This window comes from Cibotium barometz, chromosome 48 (genome assembly GCF_041138505.1).
Source record: "Cibotium barometz isolate CiBa-2024 chromosome 48, ASM4113850v1, whole genome shotgun sequence".
Classification (NCBI taxonomy): domain Eukaryota; kingdom Viridiplantae; phylum Streptophyta; class Polypodiopsida; order Cyatheales; family Cibotiaceae; genus Cibotium; species Cibotium barometz.
The window spans coordinates 5,630,798-5,645,432 of NC_141093.1; the positions used below are offsets into that span (position 1 = coordinate 5,630,798).

Here is a 14,635-nt window from a genome sequence, read left to right on the forward strand (position 1 = left end):
TTCAGGGCTTCGCTTGGTGTACATGAGATGGAGTTGAGCTCGAGGGGGAGTGTTGAGATATGGAGCTCATCTAGTGAGGCGGTGAACACTAAAGACCCGCCTGGGGGATAGGCCCCACACTTACACCACTGGCATGGTTGGTGAGATCATGGGTGATATGCGGCCAGTGGGATGACAGGCTGTGTGACGGCCATTCTAGAGACTGGCATAGTTATAGCGCCAGCTCATTTAGTTGGGTTCACACTATAGAATGTATTTGGTTGAGTACGTTTTCATAATGTGTGTACTCTTATCTTTGTAAATGGTGTGTTGAGTGTTGTGTGAAGAAGAAGAAGATTTTCAATCTCACCTTGTGTGTTCTCTTTTAGGGTTTTGTGTGTGTGTGTGTGTGCTTGCAAGAGCTGAAGCTCTCTTCTCCACTGCATCTTTTCACTACTGAGGTTGAGTACCGTGCTTATCTGGATTCTTGCTGTGAGCTTTCCAGATGTTGAGTAATCTTGATGTACTCTCGGATTCTCTGATCCGTATTCTTACGGATAGCCAGAGGGCCTTGGCGTTGGCTCGAACTTTATCCTTCCATGGCAGGACTAAATATATTGAGGTCCACTTTCAGTTCATTTGTGAGCTGGTCGCCGACTGCATCATTACACTGGAGGATTGTTCTTCTTAGGCCAACTTTGTTGATCTCTTCGCGAAACCTTTTCCTCCAGATACTATTAATCAACTGCTTACCCGTATGTGAGTTGGATCTCCGTGCTGGAGTTGAGAGGAGGTGTTGGACATGTCATCTCTAGCTCTCGTGGATTCATATTGGTATATAATTCAGCCATATTAGCAGACATGCAAATTTCACATTGTGAAGTTTTCGTCCGAGTTGCGGCCAGTTGATATTGTGCTTATTCTTTCTATCTTTAGCGGTGCATTTGCCCTATCAACTACTTATTTTTTCAGTATTTTATAGCTTATTTTAGGCATTTATCACTTTTGCTACAGTCTTGTGCCTTCTGCTACTAGCCGACTGCTCTCCATGAGATGTATATAAGCATGGTCTTCGGGTCTTCATAATTCATTCAATACTTTTCAGTTCTTGGCTCAAGTGTTATATCTCTCTTAGCTGTCTACTCTCTTGTGTGATCTCTATTTGCTTCTGCTTCATATTCACATATTTTGAGACCAAGTGTTGGGTACCATGGGTAAACCTGTGGCCCATACACTATGCAACTCTACATGCATCTACATGCTTCATCAGGTGCCTTACATTTGGCTACAAGCCTATCAATGCGTGGAATACCTGTCGTCATCCCAGAGGGTGACTCATAGTACGAACTGGCACTGCATCATGTGCGGGACTTGCACTGTCACCAGGTGGTGAACTTTTGCAGTTGCTTTCCTTGTATTTACCTAAGTAAATACATATATTTTCTTTTTCTTTTTGTTCTTTAGTTGTTGTTGATTTCTACCCTCAGATATCTCTTGGATCAAGCTTCGACATTGCATGACCAGAGAAGGTGGACCATTGGGACTTCGTGCGACTGATGGTTTACTTGAGCCTTGGGACCCTGAAATCCCAGAAGATTGGGCACTGAAGACTTGACGAACAGTGGACCAGGACAGTGTACTTGGCCACTGAGAATGGTGCAGGACAGTGTGCCTGGCCATAAATGTAGATACACATGACCAGGACAGTGTACTTGGCCACTGAGAATGGTGCAGGACAGTGTGCCTGGCCATAAATGTAGATACACATTTGTGAATGTCCATGAAATGAAAAGTCACTGTATCATGACCACATTACGTTTTCTGATGTGGTCATGAAAGAGAATGTTGGTCAGATGACCTGAAGGAATGCTTTGGGCATATCTCCTAAAATTTAGGGAAACTGCTATTTTTGGACAGTGATCAGATTTGAAATCTCTTCGCGTCAATCTCTCCGGAATGTTGCAAGGATCAATAATCACCAAAGGACTGATGTCAAAATGTTAGCAGATTGGGAGATTTTTAGACCGGAAGACTGGAACGGGAAATGAGCTGCATGACTGCCATGTGGCAGCTTTTAGGCCAGTTTCTAAGTACAGGAGGCTGGGCGCTTGCTTATCTTCCCCCTGGGCTCATTTTTGTGGTAGGCAGGTGGATTGTTGCAGGTTAAGAGCTATTGGAGCTTCCCCTTCCCTGTTCTCTATGCACTGAGGGTTGAGCTTGCTCCCCACAGCCTCTCTTAACCTATATTCAGCTATGGAAATGCCCCTCTAGTGGGCTACTCTCATGAATTATGTACAGCTGTGTGAGAATATGCTTTTTGGCTGAGGAAAGAGCCTCCTTTGACAGGAAGAGGAGCAGCTAACTGCTGCTCCAAAGCAAGACCAGGTGAAGATAGTTACCTCACCACGCAGGTGTCCAATTCAGCACTAAATCAGTGCTGTTTTTGGACTGTTCAGGGGCTGTTCCAAGGCCGAGTTGATGCCAGATTGCAGAGGGACCTTGCTAAGGTCTACCAGGATAGTGTGGTGGTTGTGCAGAGCTGAAAACAGAGCTGAAAACAGGTCTGTACAGAAAATACAGCAAGCTGAAATTCACTGTTTTGGGCTTATTTGAGTGGTAGAAGGCCAAGGAAGAGGACCAGGGACTTGGGATTTTGTTCAGGGAAGGTTTATGTACCGAAATGCTGTCGAAATTTCCTTAAAACAGGGGTTTCTTGGCTGTGAATTGCTCTTGTAACCATACCCTTGTAATTTCCCTTGAATTAATTGATAAATAAATACCGAAAGGGGCGTCGGACTTCGGGGCCAATCTGGTGTTGAGCGAGGGAGCGAGGATTCTGTTTGTGTGTGTGTCATAAAGTCCAGGTATTTAATTGAAAGAATTACTGCGTTATGTGTCCATAGCCCGGTTTCATGCACACTTGACCAAGACCATGACAGGACTCGCACACTTGACCAAGACCATGATGGGACTTGTTGTCATGTGCACAGTGCGTATCTACCGTGTGCTATACGCATGCAAGACTAGTTTCGAGGCTTGGGGAAGCTTGGAACTAGGCAGGCTGATTGACGAGCTGAGTTAGGGAAATACTAACGGGCGGGCACCCAAGTATGGACGGGCGGGCGACCAAGTGTGGACGCCCGATGACCGGCCAAGAGCCTATAAAAGGGTGGCCAAGGTTAGTTATTGTATTATAGAGAGTCTCGCGAGTTTGTGAGAGCTCTATGGTCTTGGAGCCTGGATCTAGTGCAGACGTGCACCTGCTTTATGCAACCGAGGCCGGCAGCAGTCTCGAGGCCCGCGAGGGCAACTTCGTGGCGGTATGGGACGTCACGAGGAGGAGATTGGTCGGTACGTCAACCTAGTTAGCTCAGCTCATGGCTCGGTGGGGACCACGCACAGCAGGCGGGCGCCCAGGCATTCGTGGCAGGCGCAGGTTGGCGCAAGGAAGTAGGCGACGTCCGCATCAGCACACGCCGGCGGGTATTTCCAGGAGAAGAAAAAAAAAAAAACAAAAAACAACAAGGAAAGCACGTTTCTTTTTTAGCTTTCAGTTTTTTTTGGAGTTTAAAATTTTAAGGTTTAAAAGTCCTCTCCTCTCTAAGAATTCCAAGGTGTTTTTTCTTTTTTAAGAAAAGAGAATATATATATCCATATATATCTATATATATATATATACATATACATATATATACATATACATATACATATATATATATATATATACATATATATATATATATATTTATTCAAGGAAAAAAAAAACACAAAAGCTAAAGCAAAAGCTAAGCATAGCTTTTCGAGATTTTTTTTTTGGCTTTTGGGAAACCTTTATAAACCCCCTCACGTGGGCTTCTTGCCACACATCTCTCGAGTTCTCCAGTTCTCAAGTTTTCAAGCTCTCAAGCTCTCGAGTTCGCTCGCACTTTTGTTGTGCAAAGATCGAATTTTCTCTCTACGTACCCTCTTCACGATGTCGACCCAAGAATCGGAGTTGGAGCCCCTCGTGGAACGCGAAGGCTTGCCGGCTACGGAAGGAACCGATGTCGATCTTTTTGACGATTTTGTGTCAAAATCTGATTTCCAAGAGTTCAAAGTAGCTCTCGAAGCTTCTTTGTCGGAACGTCAGGCACAAATCGACGCTCAAATGCAAGCTTTGCAGAAATCCATTGCTCTATTGACCACTACCCTCTCTACTTTCTCGGGAATGGATACCTTGGCTTCAGCTTTAGGCCCCAATATTACTCCGGAACCGTTCGGGGGCGAGCAAGAGCAGCGAACCAAGGAGATCGTGGACACGTGGCTACACAAGTGGCAAGTTCACTTTCAGTTTCATCCATATGATGATGGAAAGAAGATACAGTTAGCAGCAGGTTTCCTGTCCGGCAAAGCTTTGCTTTGGTGGAAGGAACTGAACCCTAAGCCAACGACTTGGGCACAATTTGAAGACATTTTCAAGAAAGAATTCCTCAAGAAAGAGGATGATTATGATGTTGTTGCCCGGTTTTCAGCTTTGACCATGACCTCACAGCACCTCACTTATGAGGTCTACCTCCAGAAGTTTCGTGACTTGCAGATGAAAGCTACAAAGATGGATCCCACTACTCTTTTGGGGTTTTTCGTAGGTGGTTTACCAGACTCGTACCTTTTACAGGTTAAAAATAACAAATGTAAAACTTTGGACGAGGCTATTCATTCAGCTCGTATCTATGATGATACGATGGTCTCTTCCAAGTCAAAACCCGTTACCGAGCAGGGGAACAGGCATAAAAGAAAGTTCTCCGCACCTATGGCTAACACGATTGAAGGCAAGTCTTCGGACCAACCTTCGAAGAGTTCAAGTTCGACACCAGCGAAGAAGAAACGACTCTTTCGGGCTTTGAAGCTCAAGAAGAAAGGACGTTGTTTTATCTGCGAAGAAAAAGGACACATGCGTAATGAGTGCCCAAAGCAAAAGGGTACCAAGTCAAACGCAGGACCCAAGCCAAAGGCAGCTAACCAGTTGTCTTTGACAGGTAAGTCAATTACTGTACTTTCTCGCCCTAGTACTTGTTCTGATTGTCTGTTCAATTCTAAAGTATTTGGCATGCATGATCTTCTCCGAGTTTATGGAGAAGTGAATGGCCATAAAATTCACATTCTTTTAGACCCTGGCAGTTCGCATAACTTTGTTAACTACAAACTTGTGCAGAAATTGAGTCTTGATACGACACTCAGCGACCATACCTATGAGGTACGTCTACCTGCGGGAAGACAAGTTTGGGATCGCAAGGTGGAGATGCTTCCAATCCAGATTGAGGACTACAAAGATACTCTGGAATGCTATGTTATGCATCTGGAAAATGTAGACTTGTTATTAGGGATTGAGTGGTTTAAGACTCTTGACGTCCAGATAGATTGGTCTAGTCATATTTTTTCTTTTCAGCATAGGGACACCAAGTATAGTATTTTAGGTGATTGTATCCATCCGTCTCAGGGACCTCTTGTAAATACAATTGATTTTGGAAATATAATGGATTCTTCTTTGTATACCGCTTTCCATTGTATATTGATTCCACTTTCTTCTTTTCTCATCCCTTTCATGGATGTGAATGAATTAAGTGTGTTTGAAAGCAAAGAATTACAGAAGATACTTGATTCGTTTCAAGATGTATTTCCTAAGGAATTGCCATCGGGTTTACCACCTGAACGGGCAGTAGATCATCGTATTGACTTGATTCCTGGTGCTCATTCTGTGAGTATTCCACCTTATAGGATGAGCCAAGCTGAGGAAGATGAGTTGGCTAAACAACTCGAAGATTATTTGAGGATGGACCAGATCCGTCCAAGTAAATCACCTTGGGGTGCACCTGTGTTGCTTAGGAGAAAGAAGGACAATACTTGGAGAATGTGTATAGATTACAAAAGATTGAACAAGCTGACAATTAAGAACCGTTATTCCGATGACCTAATTGACCGGTTAGTAGGAGCGAAATATTTCACGAAGATAGATTTACGTACTGGCTATCACCAGATACGTATTTATGAAAGGCATGTCGAAAGAATAGCCTTTCGGACTAGGTATGGCCATTACGAGTTTCTCGTATTACCTTTTGGGTTAACCAATGCTCCAGCCACTTTCCCCAACAGATGATGAACGATCTTTTTCGTGAACATTTGGGAAAATTTGTGGTGGTGTTCCTAGATGATATTTTGATATATAGCCGTACTCTTGAGGATCATGTCAGACACCTCACGATTGTCTTATCTATTTTAAGACTGAATCGACTATATTCTAAGTTGAGTAAATGTGAGTTCTTTATGACCGACATCATTTACTTGGGACACAAGATCACTAGAGAGGGATTGAGCATTGACTATGACCGAGTTCAGAAGGTTTTGGACCGGCCTATACCACGAACAGTGAAACAACTTCGTTCTTTTCTCGGTTTTGTTGTTTTTCTTCGGAAATCTGTACGGGAGTACTCTCAGCTCACACTACCGATGACCGACTTATTGAAAGGTCGTGGACGTAAGTCAAATCAGCCTATCACTTGGAATATATGGCCTTCAGACTTTTGAAAGATAAAGTCAAGGAAGCATCTATCTTAGCATTGCCTGATCCTAGTCGGCCTTATGTTCTTGAAACTGATGCCAGTGACTATGCTATCGGGGCTGCTTTATTTCAAGATGGTAGACCGGTTGCTTTTGAAAGTAAAAAGCTAGACGACACTCAATCTCGTTGGCCAACCCTTGAGAAGGAGCTTTATGCTGTGATTCATGCTCTCAAGGTTTGGAGACATTATTTATATGGCTCCAAGTTTGTGGTATTGACTGATCATCAGTCAATCAAGTATGTGTGTGATGCGGATGATTTGAGAGGCAGGAAAGCTCGTCGGGCAGAGTTAATGCAAGATTTTGATTTTGAGATCCGTTATCGGAAAGGGTCCATGAATAATATCGCAGATGCGCTTAGTCGGATTAGAGGGGTGAATACTTTGTCGTTCACCGAGATTTCTTCTGACTTATTTTAGTCATTGAGAGGGCTTTGCAGGACTGATAGTTATTTTGGTCCATTTGGGCAGAAGATCCAGGACGGGAGCTCATTGATTGACCAAGACTCGGTGACTGAGCAGTCTACTATTCAGGCTGCAGGAGGCCAGTGGATGATTCGGAATGGTTTACTGTTCCGTAATGACAAAATTTGTGTGCCACAGATCCCGGACATTAGGTCCAAGATTCTGAGGGAGTGTCACGACGCCCCTTCTGTTGGACACCCTGGGGTACACAGGACACTATCATTAGTGAAACACACTTTTTATTGGCCGAAGATGAAAGGGTATGTAGAAGATTATGTGCTCAAGTGTCAAATTTGTCAGGCAAATAAAGCTGAATGCTTTAGACAGGCTGGGTTGTTGCATCCTTTGCAAATCCAAGGTAATAAATGGGAAAGTATTTCCATGGATTTTATTACCGGATTGCCAAGAACACATCAAGGCCATGATTCTATTTGGGTTGTGGTAGATCGCTTGACAAAAATGGCTAGATTTTTACCGACCCGGAAGACTATTACAGCTACGCAATTAGCTCGGCAGTTTATCGAGCAATTGTTTAGACTGTACGGGTTACCGCAGGACATAGTCAGTGATAGGGACTCTAAGTTTACGAGTGACTTTTGGAAACTTGTTTTTGAGAAGTTGGAAACAACTTTGAATTTGAGCTCCTCTGATCATCCTCAATCTGATGGCCAGACTGAAAGAGTGAATCAGATTTTGGAGGATATGCTTCGAGTATATGTATCCAAAAGACAGAGTTCATGGGAGGATTATCTTCCTATGTTAGAATTTGCATATAACAGTACTAAGCATACGAGTACAGGGTTTAGTCCTTTCATGCTTATGTATGGTTTTCAACCAAGATCACCTGTTACAGTAGGATTCTCAGGACTTCAGCATGATGCAGCACGTAATTTTTTGCAAGATATGCAGGAAATGTTACAAGTTGCAAAGGAATCTATTAGAAGTGCTCAAGACCGAGAGGTTTTATTCTAATAGACATCGTTCACCTAGAGAGTTCTCTGAAGGAACGATGGTGTATTTGCGAGTTCCGAAAGATTCCGAGACTTTACGGACAGGTAGATCTCCGAAATTATCCCCTAGATACTGTGGACCATTTCGTGTTACACGACGGATTGGTTCAGTTGCATATGAATTGGATTTGCCTTCTCATGTGAAAGTTCATCCTGTATTTCATGTCAGTAGACTTAAGGAAGTACTGGGTGGAGCAGATCAGTTAGTTACTCCTCAAGAAATCATAGATGTCCAGGAGATGACATATGTTCCGCACGAGCCTGAAAAGATTCTTGGATTTCGTGAAAGAAGATTGCGTCATACGCTTATCACGGAATACAAGATCAAGTGGAAGGATCGTGTTGAGGAGGACGCTACATGGGAGACATTGACTTCTCTTCAGAGAGATTACCCTGTGAGCTCAGGAGTGAGCTCTTAGAGGAAGGGGAGTATGTCATGTGCACAGTGCGTATCTACCGTGTGCTATACGCATGCAAGACTAGTTTCGAGGCTTGGGGAAGCTTGGAACTAGGCAGGCTGATTGACGAGCTGAGTTAGGGACATACTAACGGGCGGGCACCCAAGTATGGACGGGCGGGCGGCCAAGTGTGGACGCTCGATGACTGGCCAAGAGCCTATAAAAGGGTGGCCAAGGTTAGTTATTGTATTATAGAGAGTCTCGCGAGTTTGTGAGAGCTCTATGGTCTTGGAGCCTGGATCTAGTGCAGACGTGCACCTGCTTTATGCAGCCGAGGTCGGCAGCAGTCTCGAGGCCCGCGAGGGCAACTTCGTGGCGGTATGGGACGTCACGAGGAGGAGATTGGTCGGTACGTCAACCTAGTTAGCTCAGCTCGTGGCTCGGTGGGGACAACCAAGACTGTGGGCTTGCCCACGGCTGTCATGGTTGGGAGGTGAGTCAGGCCTGCACCCCCTTGCTTGTTTGTTTGTTCGTTTGTTTGCAGGATTCGAGTTTCGAACCAAGAATCGATCACGAGGGGATCCGTGTGGATTTGACACTTGTACACTTGACCTTGGACGCTTAGAGTGGAACCTTGGCTGACTCGTCTCGAAGTGGGGCTCTCATGGGACCAGTTTCCACTCTAGCAATACATATATGTCCACGTGGCATCCAAGTGCGGGATGCACGTGACAAGGTTCCTCTTCGTATCTAGAATCAAAAGAACATTTGAAAGACTTTCAGTACAACCTTCTTTAGACATAAGTGAAATAGTACTTGAACCTTTGATTGGGCACTTTGCATGCCCATTGCCGCGGTGATGTTCTCTCCACAGGTTTTAGGGAGGAATATCAATCCTTGGGACTGGTCATATGCCTAGAAGCTCCACTGGCGATGATGATCCAAGTGTCATTATGTGCAGCAACATTAGCTGTCTCATTGTACACTTCCTCAATGGCAACAAACAGCTCTATTTATGCAGTATGATTGGAATCTTCCTTGGTCTTTGGAGTGCCATTCTTGGCCTTTGCATGCTTTTTTCTACATTCTTTGGCGATGTGCCCCTTCTTGTTATAGTGAAAGCATTTAACATTTTTCTTCTGATTTGAAAACTTAGAATCCTTACCCCTCTTCTTTGTGTTAGCGGCGAAAGCCTGGACGCTACCATTGCGACTTTGCATCCGCATCTCCTCACTCAACTCCTCAGTTGTGAGAGGGGTAGGCATGCCACCAACATTCTAAAATGTAATAAAAGTATCATATTTAGGCGGCAATATGATTAGACAACAGTGAGTGAGATCCGGGGAGAGCACACTCATGCTAATTGTAGTTATATGGTCATGGAGATCTTTGATTCTGGTGAGAAACACCTCCATTTTCAGCTTCTCTTATTGGAGTTGAGAGACGTTCCTTGAGGGTTCTGCAACAGTCCATGCTTATGTAGTTGTGTGGAGACGTGCTGAACCATGGCCGGTATGCTATCTTTTATAGTGACGATGGCGTAGAAAGCAAGGCGAACATCAACACTAATGATGGTGTCCCAGAGCTCACAGGAGGAAAGAATAGCCTTGAGCTTGAACTTCCAGAGAGGATAATTGGTATTGTGAAGTGTTGCATTGACACTGAATGGTAGTGGGCGGGGTTTTGCAGAAGATGCCATTTCTCCTAAGGGATTGCGAGGCAACAATTAGCAAAGTAGTTTTGTGCCGAGCCGGAGCTCTAATACTGTGTAAAGATACGCGCGGTATATACAAGAGGACACTCAAATCTTTCAGTTCACAAAACTTCAAAACTCAAATTACGCAGAGATAGAGAAGAATACTATATTATTGAAGTGAGACAGCAGATGGCAAAGCCCCACACCCGTGTGCTCCTATGAAGGGAGCTTCGATGGTTGATTTGAAACCACTAAGACGGAGGCTGTATGCTGGTATAAGCTAGGGAGTAAACTCATAGTGATGAGTGATGAACTGTGTGGAGAAACGGGCTGGCCGTGTATCTATATAGGTATGTATACACTATGTGGCCATGACATGACCGCATAGGTCCGCGGTCATAGTCAGTGGTATCTCCGCAGTGTAGACTCGGCCCATAAAGATGAATTAGAAGCCGCTCCCAGCCTCCCATGGCCACCGGGGCTCATCTTGGGCCTCGCAATGCAGGATTGATAGAGTGTGCACAGAGCAGAAGCAAAGGGAGCACTAGAATGTGCTGAACTGAGAGTGCAAGAGAGAGAGACATGAAGCCAAAAGGCTGAATATACTGCAATGAATACATTCTTGAGCAAGAGACCTTGTAGGCTCATAAGTGGAGGATACAAAAGGGGGCAGGTGTGTCAACACATGAACCACACAACTAATGAAATGATATGAATGGGAGAGGCCAGCCCACCTATATATAGGTATGGGGCTGGCCGACTTGTCATCAGGGACCCGGCCTGGAAAAATACCAGAAAAATGGGGAAAAATTAGGGTGGCCAGAGAGATATATGAAGCCAAAAGGCTGAATATACTTCAATGAATACAATCCCGAGCAAGAGACCTTGTAGGCTCATAAGTGAAGGCTACAAGAGGGGGCAGGTGTGTCAACATATGAACCACACAACAACTACTAATGAAGATATGAATGGGTGAGGCCAGCCCACCTATATATAGGTATGGGGCTGGCCGACTGGTCATTAGGGACCCGACCTTGAAAAATGCTAGAAAAATGGGGAAAAAATAGGGTGGCCAACCCACAATCAAGGGCCAGGAAAAGGGAACAAATATGGGCAGCATCCAGGGATGAAATGCTAACAAGGATAGGGTGTCCAAGAGTAAAGTCTACATATTCATGTGTGGACCGTTATGAAATAACGATCCAGTGTAGCATGTAGCCTATTTGGTAGTGTGCCAAATCTAATCCAAGCTGTCTCTAAACCATGTGGCCTCCTAGGCCACCCTTCCATGTGAATACATGGATGCCGAGTGCCCAAGCTACTCAACCATGGCTACTTCTCATAATGGGGTCCGTACGAACATGAGCTAGTTGTTGGTGCCTTGGCAATACAATATGAGGGTGGAGCATTGATATCCAATAGAGGGGGACTTACGTTTCATGGCCAGTCGAGGCGCCCAAAATCCATACTGTCCACCGTATATTTAAATAAATGTGAATGCCTTTAAAAGCCTGTCCAATAAATATGCATATCCATAAACCTTTGTTCACATGCTCAATTTCCTGAATGTCCATAGGAAGTTGTGGGCTCTTGCTGCATGGATACCTGGTCGACTATCATTCTCCCATCTACACTTGCACAATATTGGTATGGATCAAAAATAACAATAAGGTCACGCTTTATTAGGTTGTGGCTGCCTTCATTTCATTTTGCACACTCTTCAATGTGATTATGGAGTAAAGAACATGTTTTGCTACTGCACCAAGGCTGGCATGAGGGTGTGCAGGCAACGAATGGACATCGCCGTACGGACATGGGTAGTTGTGGAGTAGTGGTACAGCTAGCCAACATGAAAGTCATCAGAATTGAAATTGGCTTGTTTCAGTGATTTTCAGGCACTTTTCAGCTCCCGAGAGTGATTTTTCTATTGTTTTCTAGGTTCTGGACTGTACTGACAGATTTGGAAGTGGGTGGTTGCTGGTGAACCAGCTATTCTACCTTTATACAGGCTGAGGTTATGTGGAATTTCTATCATGGTTATTATTTGGCATTTTTCTCATGGTTATATCATGGCTTGTGCAAGCTGCTTCAAGCCCAAGGCTACTGTATTCTCTTCCTCTGTGTTTCCCCACTATTTCTTCACTTGGTTGCCCTTTTCCCTCCTTTAATGAGCCTTTTATACAATCCGCCTCTCATCTGTGCCTATCCTGCACCTGGTGAGAGGTAGCGATGACTAGGGCATGAGGCTCCCAAAATAGAGGCAGAAGCCTGTTATCTTTTTATGTTGTTTCAAGTAAATGCTATGTTTAGAGATTTGGTTCTTGAAAGCTATGTATGACCGGTGAGTCTTAAAAAGTGTAACCAGTTTTCTGAGTCACTGATCATCATGTTGATGTGCATTGCAGGGGTTCTCGTCTTGCTGAGTTCTTAACTGATGGAGAACCATCAGGGCCTATGAAGAAGTCAGTTGAAGACTTGAGAAAACATGAGGCAAACGCATTGAGATTTTGCAAAATGCTAGCCTTCAAACACTCGAAGCAGCTGTTTGAAATGTATAAAAATGAAGAAGATCCTCATTTTCCTTGCCAGTGAAAGGAAGATGTTGCCTCATCTGAGCAAGAAATCCTTTAATCTTTTGTAATTATGTCTTACCTTAGCGAGCTAGTATTTAACGACCAGATAGCTTGGGGATTTCTTAGTACAAATGTCGTAGGGAGAGTATTTGAATTTGTTTAGTTATAGGCAAATGGGGATGTGTGTAGGCTTGGGGTATTGAGGTTCCCACCCTGGCGGGTGAAATCCCTCACCACCAAGCTACATGCTTTCTTACCTTGCACATATTTATTATCAACATGTTCTAGTTTTGATCTGAATTTGCAGATGTCTTTCTTCTCTATGTATTAATTCTTCTTTAGCTTATCAGGTTGGGCTCCAAGACCAAGAAGGATCCATTGGCATGTAAGAATGCAAGCATTGACTCAATAGTACAATGTTCCGACAAGTGCCATAAGTGTTGTGGCAATTTGCTTGGACAACTTAATCTCAGTGGCAAACATTAGTTTCCTACGATAGGAAAGGTCAAAGTACACACCGGGAAATGAGACCACAATGGGAAATGCAACCAAGTCAGTCGCCCGAAAGTAGGATTACCTTATCTGTGGAACGAACTTGAAATATTCCTTGGTAATGTTTTGCTTTCTCTTTGAATCACTTGTGTGTTCACATAGCATGGTTGTGTATAGCCTTGAGAGATGTGACTTGGGTGCCCACACTGAGGGTCCTCTCCCTTCCTCTCTAGGGTGCCCTTATCAAGAAAAAAACTACAATATTTTGAACATTTGCAAGGTCCATCAGGGCACACGTCAAATCAATAGACCGGCCATAAAGGGGGCAAGTAGCTAATTGCTCGTAGAGACAATAGACCACACATTTGTCTGTCTAATTGCATGGACTTTGTCCACAACCACCACCCAATAGGCCACAATTGCCACCCTTTGCATACTTGAACACGATTGTGTGAACACGTGCTTAAATGGGTAGAATGAAATCTTAATTAAGGTGTGACCAAAACTGTAATTCCACCTTGCTTCTCTAAGATTGGCTATGTTGCCTATTAGCATTTTTATCATGCTTGCAATGCCATCGATGGACGTTAAGGGCACCACCCCTAAGGCTTGAGAGGAAATCAAGGGCTCACCCTTGGGGCTAGCATCAGACAAAACCAATGCTCGAACTTGCGAGGCAAAGTCATGGAGGAAGTTGGATAGGTGCAATTAGCTGCCTATTTCGATCCACAATGCAATCAACTATTATTGCACTTTTGTGACATCAGACCCTCCCTGTCTGTCAAACAACGATGGAGTCATGCATTGTCAATCGTCCGACATATCACCTTCCTTGGTGGCTACCACTGTGGTGTTGGAGTTGCCTCTAGTAGCCCTTGGATGCACTTTGGGTGGGGTCACTTGTCATGTAGTGGAAGACACACAGCCCCACCCCTCGTCCCTCCCTCTCGACACTATTTGAGTTGACGATCAGGAAATTGGATAATGCAAACAATATGGTTGTTATGCCAAAGAATGTGTTTCAAGGAAATATTTGTGCTGTAGCAGGTATAGCATGAGTATATGGGTCTGTAAGTGTTGGGTTGTTCCAATCAACGCTTCTTGTCATCAACGGGTGCTAAGAGCAAGGTCGCTTATAGGAAAAGTGCATGCACTTGGTGTTGGGATTCTTGCTATTTGGTGGGGTGGGGTTCGTCCAACAAATAGGGAGAAGAAGACAATAATGCAAGAGGGAAACCTATAAGCAAACCTATTCAAGCAAGCATCCATCTAACATGCATAAATTCAATAGCATCCAAGCAAGCAAGTGTAGTGAAGAAGAGAAGAGCACAAATATTCTATTGTTGCAAGGAAATGATTGTATATTCCTTATTGTAAAAAATGACTTATATACAAGTGATTATTTATGTAATAGGCCAATAGAACTTAA

At 44.1% G+C, this 14,635-nt stretch overlaps 1 protein-coding gene across 5 annotated transcripts in view; it reads left to right on the forward strand.

The window, feature by feature from the left end:
- The window catches only part of LOC147610739 (uncharacterized), a 70,250-nt gene extending 57,213 nt beyond the window's left edge, over positions 1–13,037 (forward strand). For 2 of the 5 annotated variants that reach the window (XM_086785213.1, XM_086785211.1), the window contains 2 exons: positions 12,080–12,155; positions 12,547–13,037. In XM_086785213.1, the coding sequence (XP_086641339.1) occupies positions 12,080–12,125 (46 nt within the window). In that variant the 3' untranslated portion in view covers positions 12,126–12,155; positions 12,547–13,037. Of the gene's footprint in view, positions 1–11,717; positions 11,821–12,079; positions 12,156–12,546 lie in introns of those variants that run through there. The other 3 variants (XM_086785212.1, XM_086785209.1, XM_086785210.1) reach the window with 2 other exon arrangements.
- Positions 13,038–14,635: the final 1,598 nt, after the last annotated feature.